Source organism: Neocloeon triangulifer, unplaced genomic scaffold (assembly GCF_031216515.1).
Source record: "Neocloeon triangulifer isolate White Clay Creek 2 clone unplaced genomic scaffold, ASM3121651v1 ptg000008l, whole genome shotgun sequence".
Taxonomy (NCBI): Eukaryota; Metazoa; Arthropoda; class Insecta; order Ephemeroptera; family Baetidae; genus Neocloeon; species Neocloeon triangulifer.
In genome coordinates this window covers 2,936,967-2,951,717 of record NW_026775550.1, presented here as the reverse complement: position 1 = coordinate 2,951,717, position 14,751 = coordinate 2,936,967, and the positions used below count along the sequence as shown (strand labels likewise).

At 33.5% G+C, this 14,751-nt stretch overlaps 1 protein-coding gene across 1 annotated transcript in view; it reads left to right on the top strand.

Annotated features, from left to right (window-relative positions):
* Positions 1-14,751, top strand: part of LOC132194697 (laminin subunit gamma-1) — a 37,416-nt gene that overhangs the window by 6,268 nt on the left and 16,397 nt on the right. Inside the window, exons 2-6 of the mRNA XM_059616140.1 lie at positions 757-1,024; positions 8,362-8,479; positions 9,335-9,518; positions 9,575-9,705; positions 10,450-10,628. Of these exons, the coding sequence (XP_059472123.1) occupies positions 757-1,024; positions 8,362-8,479; positions 9,335-9,518; positions 9,575-9,705; positions 10,450-10,628 (880 nt within the window). The remainder of the gene's footprint in view (positions 1-756; positions 1,025-8,361; positions 8,480-9,334; positions 9,519-9,574; positions 9,706-10,449; positions 10,629-14,751) is intronic.

The following is a 14,751-nucleotide window of genomic DNA, read 5'->3' as shown; positions in this document are numbered from 1 at the left end:
GCACGCTAATTACACTCGTTGCCAAAAGGGCGGGAAGGAGGAACACACACGCATTTCGACAAAGCCTGTTTTGTAGAAAATTAGAACGTGGCTAAAAAAATATATTGTACTTATTTTCCGAGGAATTTCTCCAAGTTTTAATTGCTGACGGCGAAAGACGGACGACCGCAATTTCAGCGAGATTAATTACTGAATAATGAACAAGTAATTAGAATAAAATGTATGCAACCGGGCTATTAAGAGAGAGGACAAAGCAATTACCGGTGCGGTGATCGGAGAGCTTTTTACGATATTTAAATTGCCTCTCGCTCGAGCCTTTTAAATCCTTTCTGCTCTCGAACGCGAATCGAATGTGGAAAAAGCAGGCAGGCATACGCGCGGCAACTTCAAAAGCAGGTGATAATGAAGAGATTACGTAGCTTTTTAAACAGCCTGCACGAGACTGCTGGCGTATTTATTTGCTAATAGCAATTTATCAGAGCCACGAAATAATTTAAAAAAGGGTGAATTATGCGGTCATATAGTGACAAATAGTTTGTTTTCATTTTTTAAATTCATTCATGAGCAAAAAAATTGTTTACAGTGATTTATTTTAAAATAATTTGCAAATTTCCCATGAATATTTTGTCCATTATTTTGTAAAATACTTAATTTCTGAGCTATTTTATTTCAAAATTTATTAATAAATTATAAATTATGTCTAATTCTATAAATTGCTGCTGATTTAAATAATAAAATGAATGTTTTTTTTTACAGCGATGCGTTCCGCAATTCGAAAACGCGGCTTTTGGAATGCCTGTGGAGGCGACCAACACTTGCGGCGAAAACAGCCGCGAGCCGAGCGAATACTGCATCCAGTCTGGCCACGCCAACGACAAGTCGTGCTTCAACTGCACCCGCTACCCACCCCACTCGCACGGTCCCGAATATCTGACTGACCTCAACAACGCCGATGACCTCACCTGGTGGCAGTCGGACACCATGTACGAGACTCTTGAGCAGGTCAACCTCACCCTGCACCTGCGTAAGTGTGCAATTTTATTTGAAAAAATCTAGATCTTTAGTTTAATTATAACAATTTATTTTATCGATTAAGAAGTTCGTGCCACTTAAAAATTGAAACCGATTTTTTTTTTGTGGAGCATCACTTGCGTTAATATTTAAAAATTTATCTTCATTTTTTTTCACGTAAAAATCACCGGACTTAAAAAAAAGTATATTTGCAAAAACACGTACAAGTTCTTAATCCCATTTTAATTGTTTAAATTTCATCTTAGAAATTTTCACTGACCGATTTTTAACTAATTTCCCAATAAAAATGAAACGGACATTTTCTTTTTTATTTTAATGAAAATATTATTGAAATTCAAGTTGATAGGTTTCTTATGGCTTGTACTTGACGCGTCTCCCACATCTCGGAGGCTTTAAATAAAGACTATTTGGGTGGTCACGGCGCGCGTCCAACAGTTTTAAATGAGGGCCCATGCCAATCATTCTCGCGGAGTCAGAAGTCAGAATATGATTATACACTAATGAAACAAATAATAATAATGGCCACAAATCATGCAGTTTAATTGAAAAATAAGAAACTATAAAGCCAAACTTATCCTGAAAATGATCAAATTTTGGCGGACTTTTGATTTAATTTGAGGAGGTGTTTAAAATGTTGATGAAATTCAATTCAATTAGCGTTACATATGATCAAAAATATTGCTTTTGTTAGACGTTTTACATTATTAAATTAGTTTCTTTCAATAATATCCATAATATCAATAATAACCTCAATACTCGCGACTCTTCGCGTATCTGATTCTGTTGTTATAGAGCTAAGTTTTGACATTGTCGATGACCAAGAATAGTAAATGTATATTTTTTTTTAATTATTATTTTTAAATAAAAAATCAAGGTTATACAAACAAATTAAATTATGAAAAATTCCACAATGGATATTATTAAAATAATATTAATTTAATTAAATACTTTTTAAAAAGTTTAATAAAATTCTTAACCAAAAATAAATTTTATAAAAAAAATATATATTTTAATAAAATTAATTGTAAAGCATAAGATTAATTGCAGATTTTAAAGTCAAGTGAAATATTTGCCTATTGCGGCGGCCATTCCTGTACCCTGAGACCGGGGAGCACTTTGATTAAAAAGTGAAACACGTTTGGCTTCCTGGGAGAGACATAGAAATGAATCGAGATAAATTTACAGTTTAATTCAAAAAGTTACAAACATATTGCACTCATTGCCGTCAGACAAATTTTTTGAAATAATTTAATAAAATTTTATACGAATACATAAAAATATAATTAACAGAAATACATAAATAATTTTTCACATTTTTATCAATTTATCACTAAATTTTATACAATTTGTAGCTTGCACATTTCAATTATACGGTTAATTGACCTTAACAAATTACTGGAAATTGTGTTGTTGCAATAAATTGTTTACCGGCCGGTATCGAGTTTCACCGTCGTTTTTTTTTGTGCCTGCTCATCCAAGTTAATTCTCGTCCGCAACAACCTGTGCGCTCTTTACAGTTATATAATTTATGAATCCGCGCTTCTAGCTTTTCCCCTTTACTCTCTCTCTATGCTTAATAATAATAATAATAAAACGGGCCGGCGGCGATTTTGCATAAAGCGCTTCACTGATTACGCGCTTTAATGCCGCGCGGTGCAAAGATTACTGCCTTCAGCGCGCACCTAATTGCTCGATCTCTGGCATGGCCCGCAGCGTCTCTGTTTGATTTATCGACCACTCTGACTGACAACTTGTCAAACCGAAAACAATTTTCAGCCGCAATTCGATCTGCTGGGCCGTTTCAACCTTTGCAGGCCGAAACTCGATCCGAGAAACCATCTCTCCACATTTCTAAATTGAATATAAATGTCTTGCAAACGTCACTCTTTGGTATGAAAAATATTATTTCGCTCAAATGGCCTGCGAGAAATATCCGATTTCCCAGCAGCTTAGTCCATTCGGACACTCCTTTTGCGGTTTTTCATGCCTCACTTGGGTCATGGAAACGGGCTTTGGATATAAACACAACTGCGAACGTGCGCGTTTTGAGAGGCGACAGAATTTTTTGTTGATCCCATTGAGACAATTTTTAGTCAATCAGACAATCAATCGTTTTCTATTTTAAATCAAATTAAACGCCCGAAAATAAAAGTCTGCCGTTGAAGATTTTGATTATATTTCATAATGAAACGTTTGTCGGTTTGTTGTTTGAATTAACTTTTGGAATTTAAAATAATAACAATTTAACTACAAAATCAATGAGGAGCATGCAAGAACTTACGAAAATTCCACTCATACACTCAAATTTTTATCAATTTCGTTATTTGAAGTCAAACTGCCGTGGACCAAAACTGCGTCAAATTTTTACCAAAATAATTAAAAAAAATGTCCAACTAAATTTTTTCCTCACATATAGGAACGCTTTTCTTGCAGGACTCTCTTGTTAAGAAAGGTTATTTTAGGAAAATTCTGTCTATTCAAGTCTTTTATGCTGTGATGAAATATATGACGTGTTAAGTAATTCTAATTTGATATTTTCAATGTTTATTTTTTACTTTTAAAATTAATTTAGCATTATAAGGTCAGCATAAGTGTAGAAGTTATTGCTTTATGAAATTGTAAATAAAATAATTAAGCAAAATATATAATTTTCTATATTTCAACGATTATTTTAATATCTTATTAATAAATTCAAATTATAATTTTTTTTTTGAAGAAGTTGACACTCGAGGAGATGATCATGGAAATGAAGAGATCGGGCTTTTCCTCGTTGCAGAAAAATTGTTTTTTCTTGTATTAGTCAGCGAGCAGCGCGTTTGCTCATGAAATAGGGTCGCAGACCGTGACCGAAACTGGTAGAGCCATTTGTTTTTGAATAAAAACAATTTTTCTGCAACGAGGAAAAGCCCGATCTCTTCATTTCCATTATAATTTTTATTTAAAATTTATAATATTTTTTAACATTTGTATTAAATGGCTAGTTTTTAGGTTTTTATTGTAAAACTCATTTCAGTACATCATCGTTATAACGTAATTAAGGGTAAAAAAATATTATATACAAGGCAGTGCAGTTATCAATGATATGGTAATTCAATTTTGTAGAAAATCTGTAGAGAACTGATGAACTGATTCTAATGTATATTAAAATATTGCGTTTTGGCATAACAATTATTTAAAATTTATTTCCAAAGCATATATACTCATATCGTCTTACATTCTAGACAATAGAGATAGATCCATTCTTTCGTTCCGCAAATTTAAACCATTTTATATTTCTTCGAGAGGGGCGAGTCCATCACGTGATGTCACAGTTTATCGCTCTTGCACCGGCCGACGTTTTGTATGCAAAAGTTGAGAAATCCATCACGCCCCTGCCGAGAGAGCGTGCACCGGCTATTTGCATATTATTTCCCAGCACTCCTCATTGACATGTCGCTCTCTGTGTTTTTTCGCTCGTTCCACCGTGCACGGTTAATACGTTGTTTATGCAAATTGATTATAGATTGAGAGCCTTCGCTTTGCTGGCCTTTTCAGGGGGAAATAATAACGCTTTATTATATTCTACACACGAGAGTCGCCTGCGCGTACTCTACACGAGCCGAATAAATATTAAAAATTGAGCCACACACGACGAGAAAAGGTTTAACCGGCGTGTGCGTTTTTCTCGTTAAATTTATAGCGCAGCGCACGCAGTTGATGTAGAGCGACTATCAAATTTGCCGAGGTTAATAATATATATTGACATTCCTCACAAATAAACTTCCTGCCATGCAGTTTTGAATAAGAAAATTCTGATACACGATGTTTTTCAAACAGTTGTCAAAGATTTTTAACTGAGATGTTGAAATTTTTTTATTTTTTGAGCATTAATACATTATAATTTTTAATCAATTCTTGGTAAACAAAAGATGAAATTAAATAATTGGAACAGACAGGTGAAGAAAAAAAATTAGTTTAAAAATCATAAATAATAATTAAAAACATTCAATTTAATTAAAAAATTAGTATTTTTATTAGCAGTTAATTTCTCTTTCAAATTATTTGTTATTAGGTCAAATTAGTTGCAATTTGTCATTGTTGAGCCGAAATAAAATGGTCGTTATAAGTCTTCTTTCTTCAATTCTACTTGAAAACATTACGAGAATTGCAACCCATATCAAATTATGGTAAAAACTTTAATAAAACCTCAAAACAATCTTTAAAATAAAAGAATAAGATGGTAGTTAAAAAACGTACACATGTTTAATCAGGATCAGTCCAATCATATCATTATATATTCAATATTTATTTGTGTACATTTTTTTAGCAAAAATTCTTGCAAAATTCAGATTAATGAAATCATTAATCAATGGGAATTCCATAAATGCTAAATCTTCTTTTAGTCCACTTAAGAATGTGTATAAAAGTATGAAGATGTTTTCAAAAAAATTTAATTTAAATTGAAGGAAACATATCTGTCTGTGTTAGCAATAATTTTGTATTTTAAAATAAAAAATTATTGCATACAGAGACAGATATGTTTTTTTTTAGAATTTAAATTAATTTTTTTTATTTAATATTATACAATTTTCTTTTAAACATTTTAAATTAAAATAAAAACACATTTAATATTAAGTAATTTTAAAATAAATAAATTATTATAATGTGTAGTTCTTTTTACGCTTTTTTTTATGATTACCAACGATTGAATAGTCAATTTTCCGCTGTTTGCGTTTGCTAATGATGCATCATCAAATTGATTATACACCTGACGATTTCCACAAAAAATCTCATGCGAATTAATGATGCTCTCAGCAGTTTTTTCTTTCTTTTGCATGGATTTTATTTTTGACGCGTACACTTCTTCTTTGAACGAGGCATATTTCTCCAAATATTCCGCTCAATTCCACTTGTCAAGTGTTATATTTTTTGTGGTTCTCTCTCTCGGCGCGGTGTCTGTTTCATTGAGCATCACCGCGGCACACAGGCGTAGAAAAGGGTTCAGGTGGTTTGTAGAAAATCACGACCGAAAATACGAAAAGGGCGCTATTTATCTGCGAGACGAAGACAAGTAGTGTCTCGAGTTAAAATTAACGGCGTGACTCATTCATTTATAAATTTGGACGCGCCAGCGCCGGCACGTAATATTTTTGCTCCGACGACGATAATTCATTTTGATTTATCGGCGAGCATGCGGCCGACCATTAGATTTTTCACTCGTTTTTATATCGGCCGCTTTGTACAACAATAATTCATAAAAGCCCGTGTGAATTTTATGCCTTTTATTGCGCGCACACCGGACTCGCACAATTTTATTTAAATGGGCAGAGATCATTAGATCATTGCGCGCGTCCCAGCTGCATATTTTCTTCTTTTATTGCTGTGTGCAGCTCGCAAGATGAATGATAAAATAATGGAACAATAAAGAATGGCGCCATAAATCGTCAGTTGCTCGTCGGTATGTGTGCATGTGTACATTTTCAATGCGATTTTCAACTTTGACTGAATGTATGTTTTTCTTCAAACTCTGCATTCTTTGCTCAAGTCTTTGAAAGTTGAATTAATTTAAAAGGAAATATTTCCTAAACAAAGGGAAAATGACAAGGAGCTGTTTGATTATTTTGGCACAAAAATTAACCACAAACTCAGATTTTGTAAGGAGAGGTGTTTTTTAATTTCAGTTATTGTTGTTTATTTTTCCTCATTGTTACAAAACACAACAAAAATACAATTGGCCTGTATGTAAGAGAATAAAAAAAAACCAATTGAACAATAACTAAAATTACACAACGCCTCATCTCCTTACAATATCTGAGTTTGTGGTTATAATTTTGTGTCAAAATAATCAAACTGCTCCTCAATGTCCCTTTGTTCAGAAAAGAATTTGTTTTTAATTAAAGTAACTTTCAAAGATCTGATCAAAGCATGCAGAATTTGAAGAAAAACACAATCAGGTCAAGTGCCAAGCCTTGAAAATTGCCCTATTATTTGATATTATCTTTATTATAATCTTTATTATTATTATTATTATTGTTTATTTCGTGAACATGACCCATGCTTTCTTCGCTTTATTCATATGAAAATTGTGCAAAATTAATTTTGAAACAAATATTGCAATTTTGTTGTTTTTAAATCACACGATTTTTCTTCATCATCTTTTTTTTTAATAAGTAAGTTATAGTTTTAAATTGTAGTTGATCAAAATTTTCACATTATATGATGCAATTTTATTTCTAAGAAAAACAGTCTCAAAAGAACGAATTAAAGATGCAATAATGAAATAATTCTTAGTTGATTTTTTTCTCAGTGAAATTTGCTGTGCTTAATTAATATTTTTTAAATTTTCAACAAAAAATCTAAATTTTAACTCGTAATGTGCAATATTTTATTTTTGCTTCAGCGTTTATATTGTTTACAATTTTTAATTCTCTTAACTATCAATATGAAAAAAGACAAAACAAATTGGGACCCTTTTGTAATCTCAACAAGGAATAAGATAAGATAAGAAAATTTACTCTAGGATTACTAGATTTTTAGTTGCGCACCTCTGAATACATTAAATTATTCTATTTTAAACTCATCATAAGAAAAAAGGAGCGTTCCAAAATCTTTCCCACATCCCTACCGAAAACCGCTTAGAAACGTTATTTTATTATTTCCAATTAAAAAAAAAATTACACCATTTATTTTAAATTAATCGTCATTAATTCCGTGAGCTGAATTTACTGCCGATTAAAATCACTGATTCCCATCAAAGTGTGTTAAATAATCTCGAGTGGTGTTCAAGCGGAAAGAATCGGCTGCGTTGTCTTCTCTCTGGAGAGTTGTTGGCACGGCGAGGGACACTTTGTATTTTATTAGCATTTAAGACTCGGCGCGTGAAAATAAAAGCCTATACATGGATGAAGGTTGATTGCGCGGCCGGCAGCCAAACACGTCTCTTGTTTTGCTCATTAGGCGTGAAATAAACGCCGGCGATGCATTGCATAAAATAAACACACTCCTGTAGCGTCTCTTTGCTTATTCACTCCTCTTCGGTGGAATTATCGCACCTCTCTCTCGCAAGGCAAAAAGCAGCAAGGTGCATTGAATACAAACAACAAATGACCGCCGGCTGATTTAAAGCGTTTACACCTTCGCTGCTGCCGTTTTACAATATATATTATTATTTTATAAATATAAAAATATCTTCTTGCAGCTGCACGGCTGCGTAACATAAACCAGAGAGAGTTATGCTAATTGCGTGCAAAAATGCAGACTCTCAATCGGAATCCAAACTTCATCTCATTATATATATTCCAGCTTTAAAAGTTTATATATATTGAATTGTGTTTCATTTTAAATTTGCAGAAAAATCTTTTGACATCACGTACGTCCGTATTGTCTTCTACTCGCCCAAGCCCGAGAGTTTTGCAATTTTCAAGCGGACGAAGGAAGACGGTCCTTGGGTGCCCTTCCAGTATTACAGGTAATTCTTTCTGCACTCCAGAGCTTCTTTAGGAAGTTTAAAGAAAATAAGAAGAGGCTCGTCTCCTTAAGCTTGGTACGCCAGCATCTCGAGAGGGAGCGTTCGAGCCGCAGACGATTGTTCTCCAAACTCCTGATCCACGCCACAGAGGGCGACTTCCAACTTCATTCAACCTGCAATTAAATTTTGACACTTTCCCTTATTATTCTAGAAAATTGAAATTGGGACAAGATTTCTTTTTAACTGACCAAAACTCAATATTTGTAGAGATAAACAAGTAAACATTAATTATTATTATTGAGATACATTTCTCTGTAAAAACACTATAGTTTTTATAAATTATAAAAATAATTATACATTTTATTTCGCTTTAATGTTTTTCATGCAACTTAATAATTAATTTTGTTTAATTTATTTTTATTTTGTATTAAAATTTTATAACAATTTGGCAGAGCAATAATTTTAAGTCTGACATTTAAATAATAATTTAAATAGTATTTTTATATAAAATACATTAAAGTTATATATTTACATACGTTTATATTTCTATCGTTGCATTTCTCTTGACAAAAGAAATCTGGACTGGATGAACGGTTTTGGGGTTAATTAAATTTAGAATATTTATTTCTGGTATTACTTTATTTTAAAAGAACTGGAGATGTTCCTTGAGGGAATATAATTAAGGTAGTGCAGACTAACTTAAGCTACCACCCGCTATGCTTTTTCAATGGCGGGGTAAATAAACTGAATAGCCAATTGATATGCCAGAGTATTTATTAATGAAACTAAACATAAACATAATTATATTTTTTTTTTTTACATTTTTTAACATCATGGTATTCTGTCAAATTTTAGTGCCACCTGTCGTGATACGTACGGTCGGACAGACGACAACTACATCAGTCGAAACGACGAGTCGAGGGCGGTCTGCACGTCAGAGTTCAGTGACATCTCACCCTTGACGGGCGGGAACGTCGCTTTTTCAACACTCGAAGGCAGACCTTCCGCCAAAAACTTTGACAACAGTGCAGAGTTGCAGGTATGTTTAATTTCACTCATTTATGCAATTATTTATGCAAATTTATCATTATTCAGGAATGGGTCACAGCCACAGACATTCGCATTACTTTGGACCGTTTGAACACGTTCGGTGATGAGGTTTTTGGAGATGAGAAGGTCTTGAAGTCATATTTCTACGCCATTTCTGAATTTGCCGTGGGTGCAAGGTATGTATGATTTAATTGCTGAATTCAAAATTTATATTAGATTTCAAATTTTAAAAATAATTAAAAAAGTTGAAAAAATACAAATCATTTTTGATTTAAAATCAATTTTGTGTTGCTAATTCTATAAATACTAAATAATTTTTAATATTTTTTTTTATTCTTCAAATCTACATTAACAGAAAATTTCAATATAATTGTAATCAATTAAAACCTAAAATTTCCAACATACCAAAAATTAAATTAAATTGGAAACAATAAAATTAGTTGTTATTAAAATTGAACTTAATAACAAAGTTTAACATTCTTGAAAGATTTAAACCGGGTGAACCTCATTGCAAAGAAAAAATGAAAAAATAAAGGACAACTAGTGCGGCAGATTACTTGTGATTTTGCCAGAAAAGTCTTTGGGTTCATTACCCTAGAAATTTCTGCCAAAATCACAGTATGAAGCTGTTGACTGACTCTTTTGCTTAATTAATTTCTGCATTTTTTTGTTTTTTTAAAATTAAATTCTCCCATTTTATTTTTAATTTTTATTTATTCCTCCCACTTAGTTTTAGTTGGGACCCTAGGTTTAAAAGTACCAGCAGACCGCAGGTTGCCTTTGGGGTCAGTTGTCCTTAATTTTTTCATTTTTTCTTTGCAACGAGGTTCGCCCAGTTTCAATCTTTCATGAAATCCACCTAGAGTGTTACCATTCAATTCAACATTCTTTTTTAAATTATTTTCAAATTTAAATTTCAGGTGCAAGTGCAACGGCCACGCTTCAGAATGTGACATTTCGACCAGCTCGGACGGCGCACAGAGGCGCGTGTGCATTTGCCAGCACAACACAGCAGGTCCCGACTGCAACGAATGTCTGCCCTTCTACAATGACCTGCCCTGGGCCAGGGCCTCTTCCTCCAACGCCCACGAATGCAAACGTGAGTACCCTTTCTGCTTTGTACGGGGAAGCGATTCTCCGAAGCCGGCTGATTCAATCCGCGCCACTTTTTTACCTTAATAGGCCCGAGCACTCTCCGAGAGCAAAAGTAATTATTGAAATCGGGTTTGGGCGTGGATCCTTATAGGGTGCTGCTGAAACTCCTAAATGGAAGTTGACCGTCACACACATTAAAAGCAAAAAATATTTAATGTTATAAAAAATATACAATATTATATGAGGAGAAAAAAATTAATTTAATTGGAGGTAATTATGACTAAAATTTACCAGATTTTCCTTTAATAAAAAGTTCCATAGTACATTTTTCTTCTCAAATCTTCACTCTTGAATGGGTTTGTAAATTATAAATGTGAAAGGTTTAGTCCAGTTTTTGTTCTTCAATATTGTAAAATTAATACAAAAATGAGAAAACGTAATGTGCGTGACACGCCTTTCCATCTTGTGTGATAATTAATTGAGATAAAATTAATTGAGCTATTAAGCGGAAAATGTACAAGCGATGGACATGAGCAAAAAAATTCTTCGCTGGACTACTTTGGGAGGAGAAATTGTGGGACGCGTGCGGCGCTGCAAATGCGATTGTTGCAAATATTGCTTTTAAAAAGGCCGCCCGCCAGAGAAATAAAAGCAGTTGCTGCTTTTCAACCTGAAATTAGTGCCTTAAATGGAGTTCCATTATGTATTAAGGCAATTACCTTTCTTGTGAAGAGCCGCCAGCAGGGACTGCTCTCGGGTCTTAATATAGGACGCACTTTTCCTTTGCGCCTGTTAACTTTAAACTTTTACTTCCCCTCAACATTTTTTTTTTGCAAAGAACCAAAAAAATTATATAAAATGAGCCGAATTTTTATAACTTTTCGAAAGTTTTATCTGCGGGTTTAATTTAAAATTTATGAGACCCTTAAAGAAAGGTTTTCTGTACGTAATCAGATTTAATCATCCCACATTTTGGTGGACACTTTTTTTATTTCCTCGAATCCATATAGGTGCGCGTTTCGTATGGCCTGACAACGAATGGTCAAGCGATCTCTGTTTGGAAATCAGAAGCCACGTGGGCCACATGCATAAGGAAACCTAAATGGCCCCTAGGAGGTTATTAAACCGTGCCAAAATAAAAAGTCTCGCACTTTTGCGAGAGGGTGCGTAGGAGTTTCACCGCACACACTCGCGCTGACCAAAACATATACTTTTTGCAGTCCGGACACATCAACAGAACGAGCAAAACCTCAAAACACGCACAGATAATTATAATAAATCGGGCGATTACTCTTTGTAGACATTTATATTAATTGCTACAAGAGGCGCACATTCCGAGTCGTAGGGAATTTTTTAAAGGAAAACTGTGCGGATCTTTGCCCAAAAATGGCAAAATACTTTTGCGGAGATAAATTTAATTTTTCTCTGCTACTAAGCGCGCGCCTGTTGCCGAGAAGCGATTATTTATTATCCTGCGGCAATTTGCATTTCAATTTGCACCTTGATTTATTCTCATCCTTTGAAAGATGTAAGAACCGAAAAACATATGACTTGGTGAACTCAACCGGTGACAGGTCGAGATTTCAGCTGGTAACACAGTGGCCGTCTTTTATCACATGCATATAATCAGAATTAAATTTATTTGGAGAGACTCGTTCTGCGTTGAGGGCACCATAAATTTTTAAGTGCTGTTTCGCAAAGGTGTTGATTGGCCGACAATAATTATCAGGTAATAAATTTCAAATCTGTGATGAACTCTGTTGCAATTATTTTACAAGAACAGATTTTATAAAAAACCAAATAAAATGTGACAGTTCTTAAAATATTTTAAATCTTTGTACGTAGACATTCAACTACTTGCCTGGAAAGGCCTATTTTGTTAATTTTGAACATTAAAGTTATTACATAGTTTATGCATACATAAAATTTGAGAAAGAGGACAAAACCCCGATGTTCGAATAAGTGGGAGATTAAAATGAATTGTCCGTACATGAAATTTATAGCGTAAACATATATATGGTGTTGATTTCCAGGGAAGACAAAATAGTCCTAAAATGTTCATTGAAATTTATGTATACAATAAATAACAATACAATATTTCAAATATCAAGCTTACATTAAAATATGCTATTCTGGATAGAGCACCGAATGCCAGATAAGATAACTTTATTTTATTTTGATAAAACCTTATTTCACAAGGGCTTAGATCATTTCTGATGATTTATATTTCATTAGATTAATTACATATAATGATTATTTTATTTTATAGAAATAATTATTGAACATAAATTTAAAATCAAATAAAAATTTTTAATAAAATAAAATATAATAAATAATTATTTAAATTTATTATTTTTAATAATTAATATCAAAAATTTATTTAAATGATATTTAAAAACAAATTAAAAATTTTATTTTAAGTTAATATTAAATACTTTTGTTAAAATTTTACTAAATTTGCAAAAATCACCAGCAGTCTTTACTTTACACGCGTTTGATGCCGTGGGCGCGGCGTTCTCGTCTTGCAAACGGAGACTTTTGTTGCTGCCTTGCATTACAGATCGAGCAGCGAGTGAGGCGAAATTGACGAGATTGTGCCCAGCGTGGGTGCAGCTGGAAGAAAAGATAAATCTGAATAAAAGCCAAGCGGCCATACCGTGTGTCCGATCGGGATACACACGCGGCACTAAAATCGTGCTTTGGCGCCACACATAAAGAGAGAAAAAGACTGACTGACTCACTATAACCGCGGCGCGCAATAATTAAGAGACGAGGTTGAGCCGGCAGAACCTTCGAAAGGTCAAACCGAGCAGACAGACGGAGACGACGCCTCCTTGACATTATATGCTCGCACACTTTTCACACTATTCTTGTTAGCACCTTTAAATTAATTTAATCCAAAAAATTAAAGAAAAATAGAAATTAATATAGACGTGGTGACAAAGGTTATTAAATTTTTATAATAAAATTTTAAATCATTTTAATTAAAATTCGGCTCTCCTCAAGGATTATTGAGTCGTTCATTGCTTTACAGAAAAGTAATATAATTATTTAATGCTCAAAAAGCTTAAATTAGTTCAATTAAACAAATATTAATCTGATCAGCCCTGGTGAAATTCCTCTATAAAAAACTTTTTGTGATGATTATTATGGCAATAAACTAGAAATTAAAAAAAAAACAAGACAAATACTGCTGTACGTACCACTGTAGGCAATTTAAAAAAAAAAGAGGAATAAAATACAATATAGAACAATAAAAACAATCCCTATTTTCACCTGAAATTAACTATTTTAAGATTCAAAACATATGAAAAGAACACACATTTGAAATCACTGTAAAGTAAACAATTTTCAGCTAAAAACACCAAATTTTCTGAAAAAAATAATTTCCTCTTTCAAATTTATTACAAAAATTAAATTTCCAATTCATGTGCAAATATTAAATTTTTAGGAACAGGCTTCCTTTTTTGTTTTTCTCTCTTTTAATTCAGAATTCCTCCACGCATTTAGTGCCACTGGATTTAGCGTGAGCGAATATAATAATTTGTACAAACGGAAAACAGCTTGTTCCTTATTTATAAACCCAACCTTATTGAAGTGACGTCATGTCACGCACCTGTTGTGCTTGGCCATTAAAATATTGTCCAAATATGGAGTGATCTGGCACGAATATTGATTCTTCACTCTCACGACTAATCAAAAATCCGACAATAAAGCAGTTTGATTTATCGCAGACTTAAGCCGGCAGGCTAGTTTAATTGGATTTATTTGCCTTTTTGATTTATTGCGGCGATTCGAGAGGATCTCGCATTCGTTTCGGTGCGAGACCTGCACTGACTTGTGAGAGGCGCAGAGCAAACAAAAGAGAGGATCTTCATTTTTCGACAGGCGGCTCCCTCTTAAAATTTATATCCTCAAGAGTTTTATGTATGTGCAGCCCGCGGTGACATTCTTCAGTTCTTTTTGTTCTTCCCTCTCTCACGCAACATCCTCGCCGCGGTCCAGCACAATGCGAGAGTACAAACGTCTCGAGAGAGAGACGCTCTCGCATTAAAAAGCTGCAGCGCCGGCTTTTCGGCACTAATTTGAATACAAACGCACAATGCTCTTACCCCTTTAATTGTTCC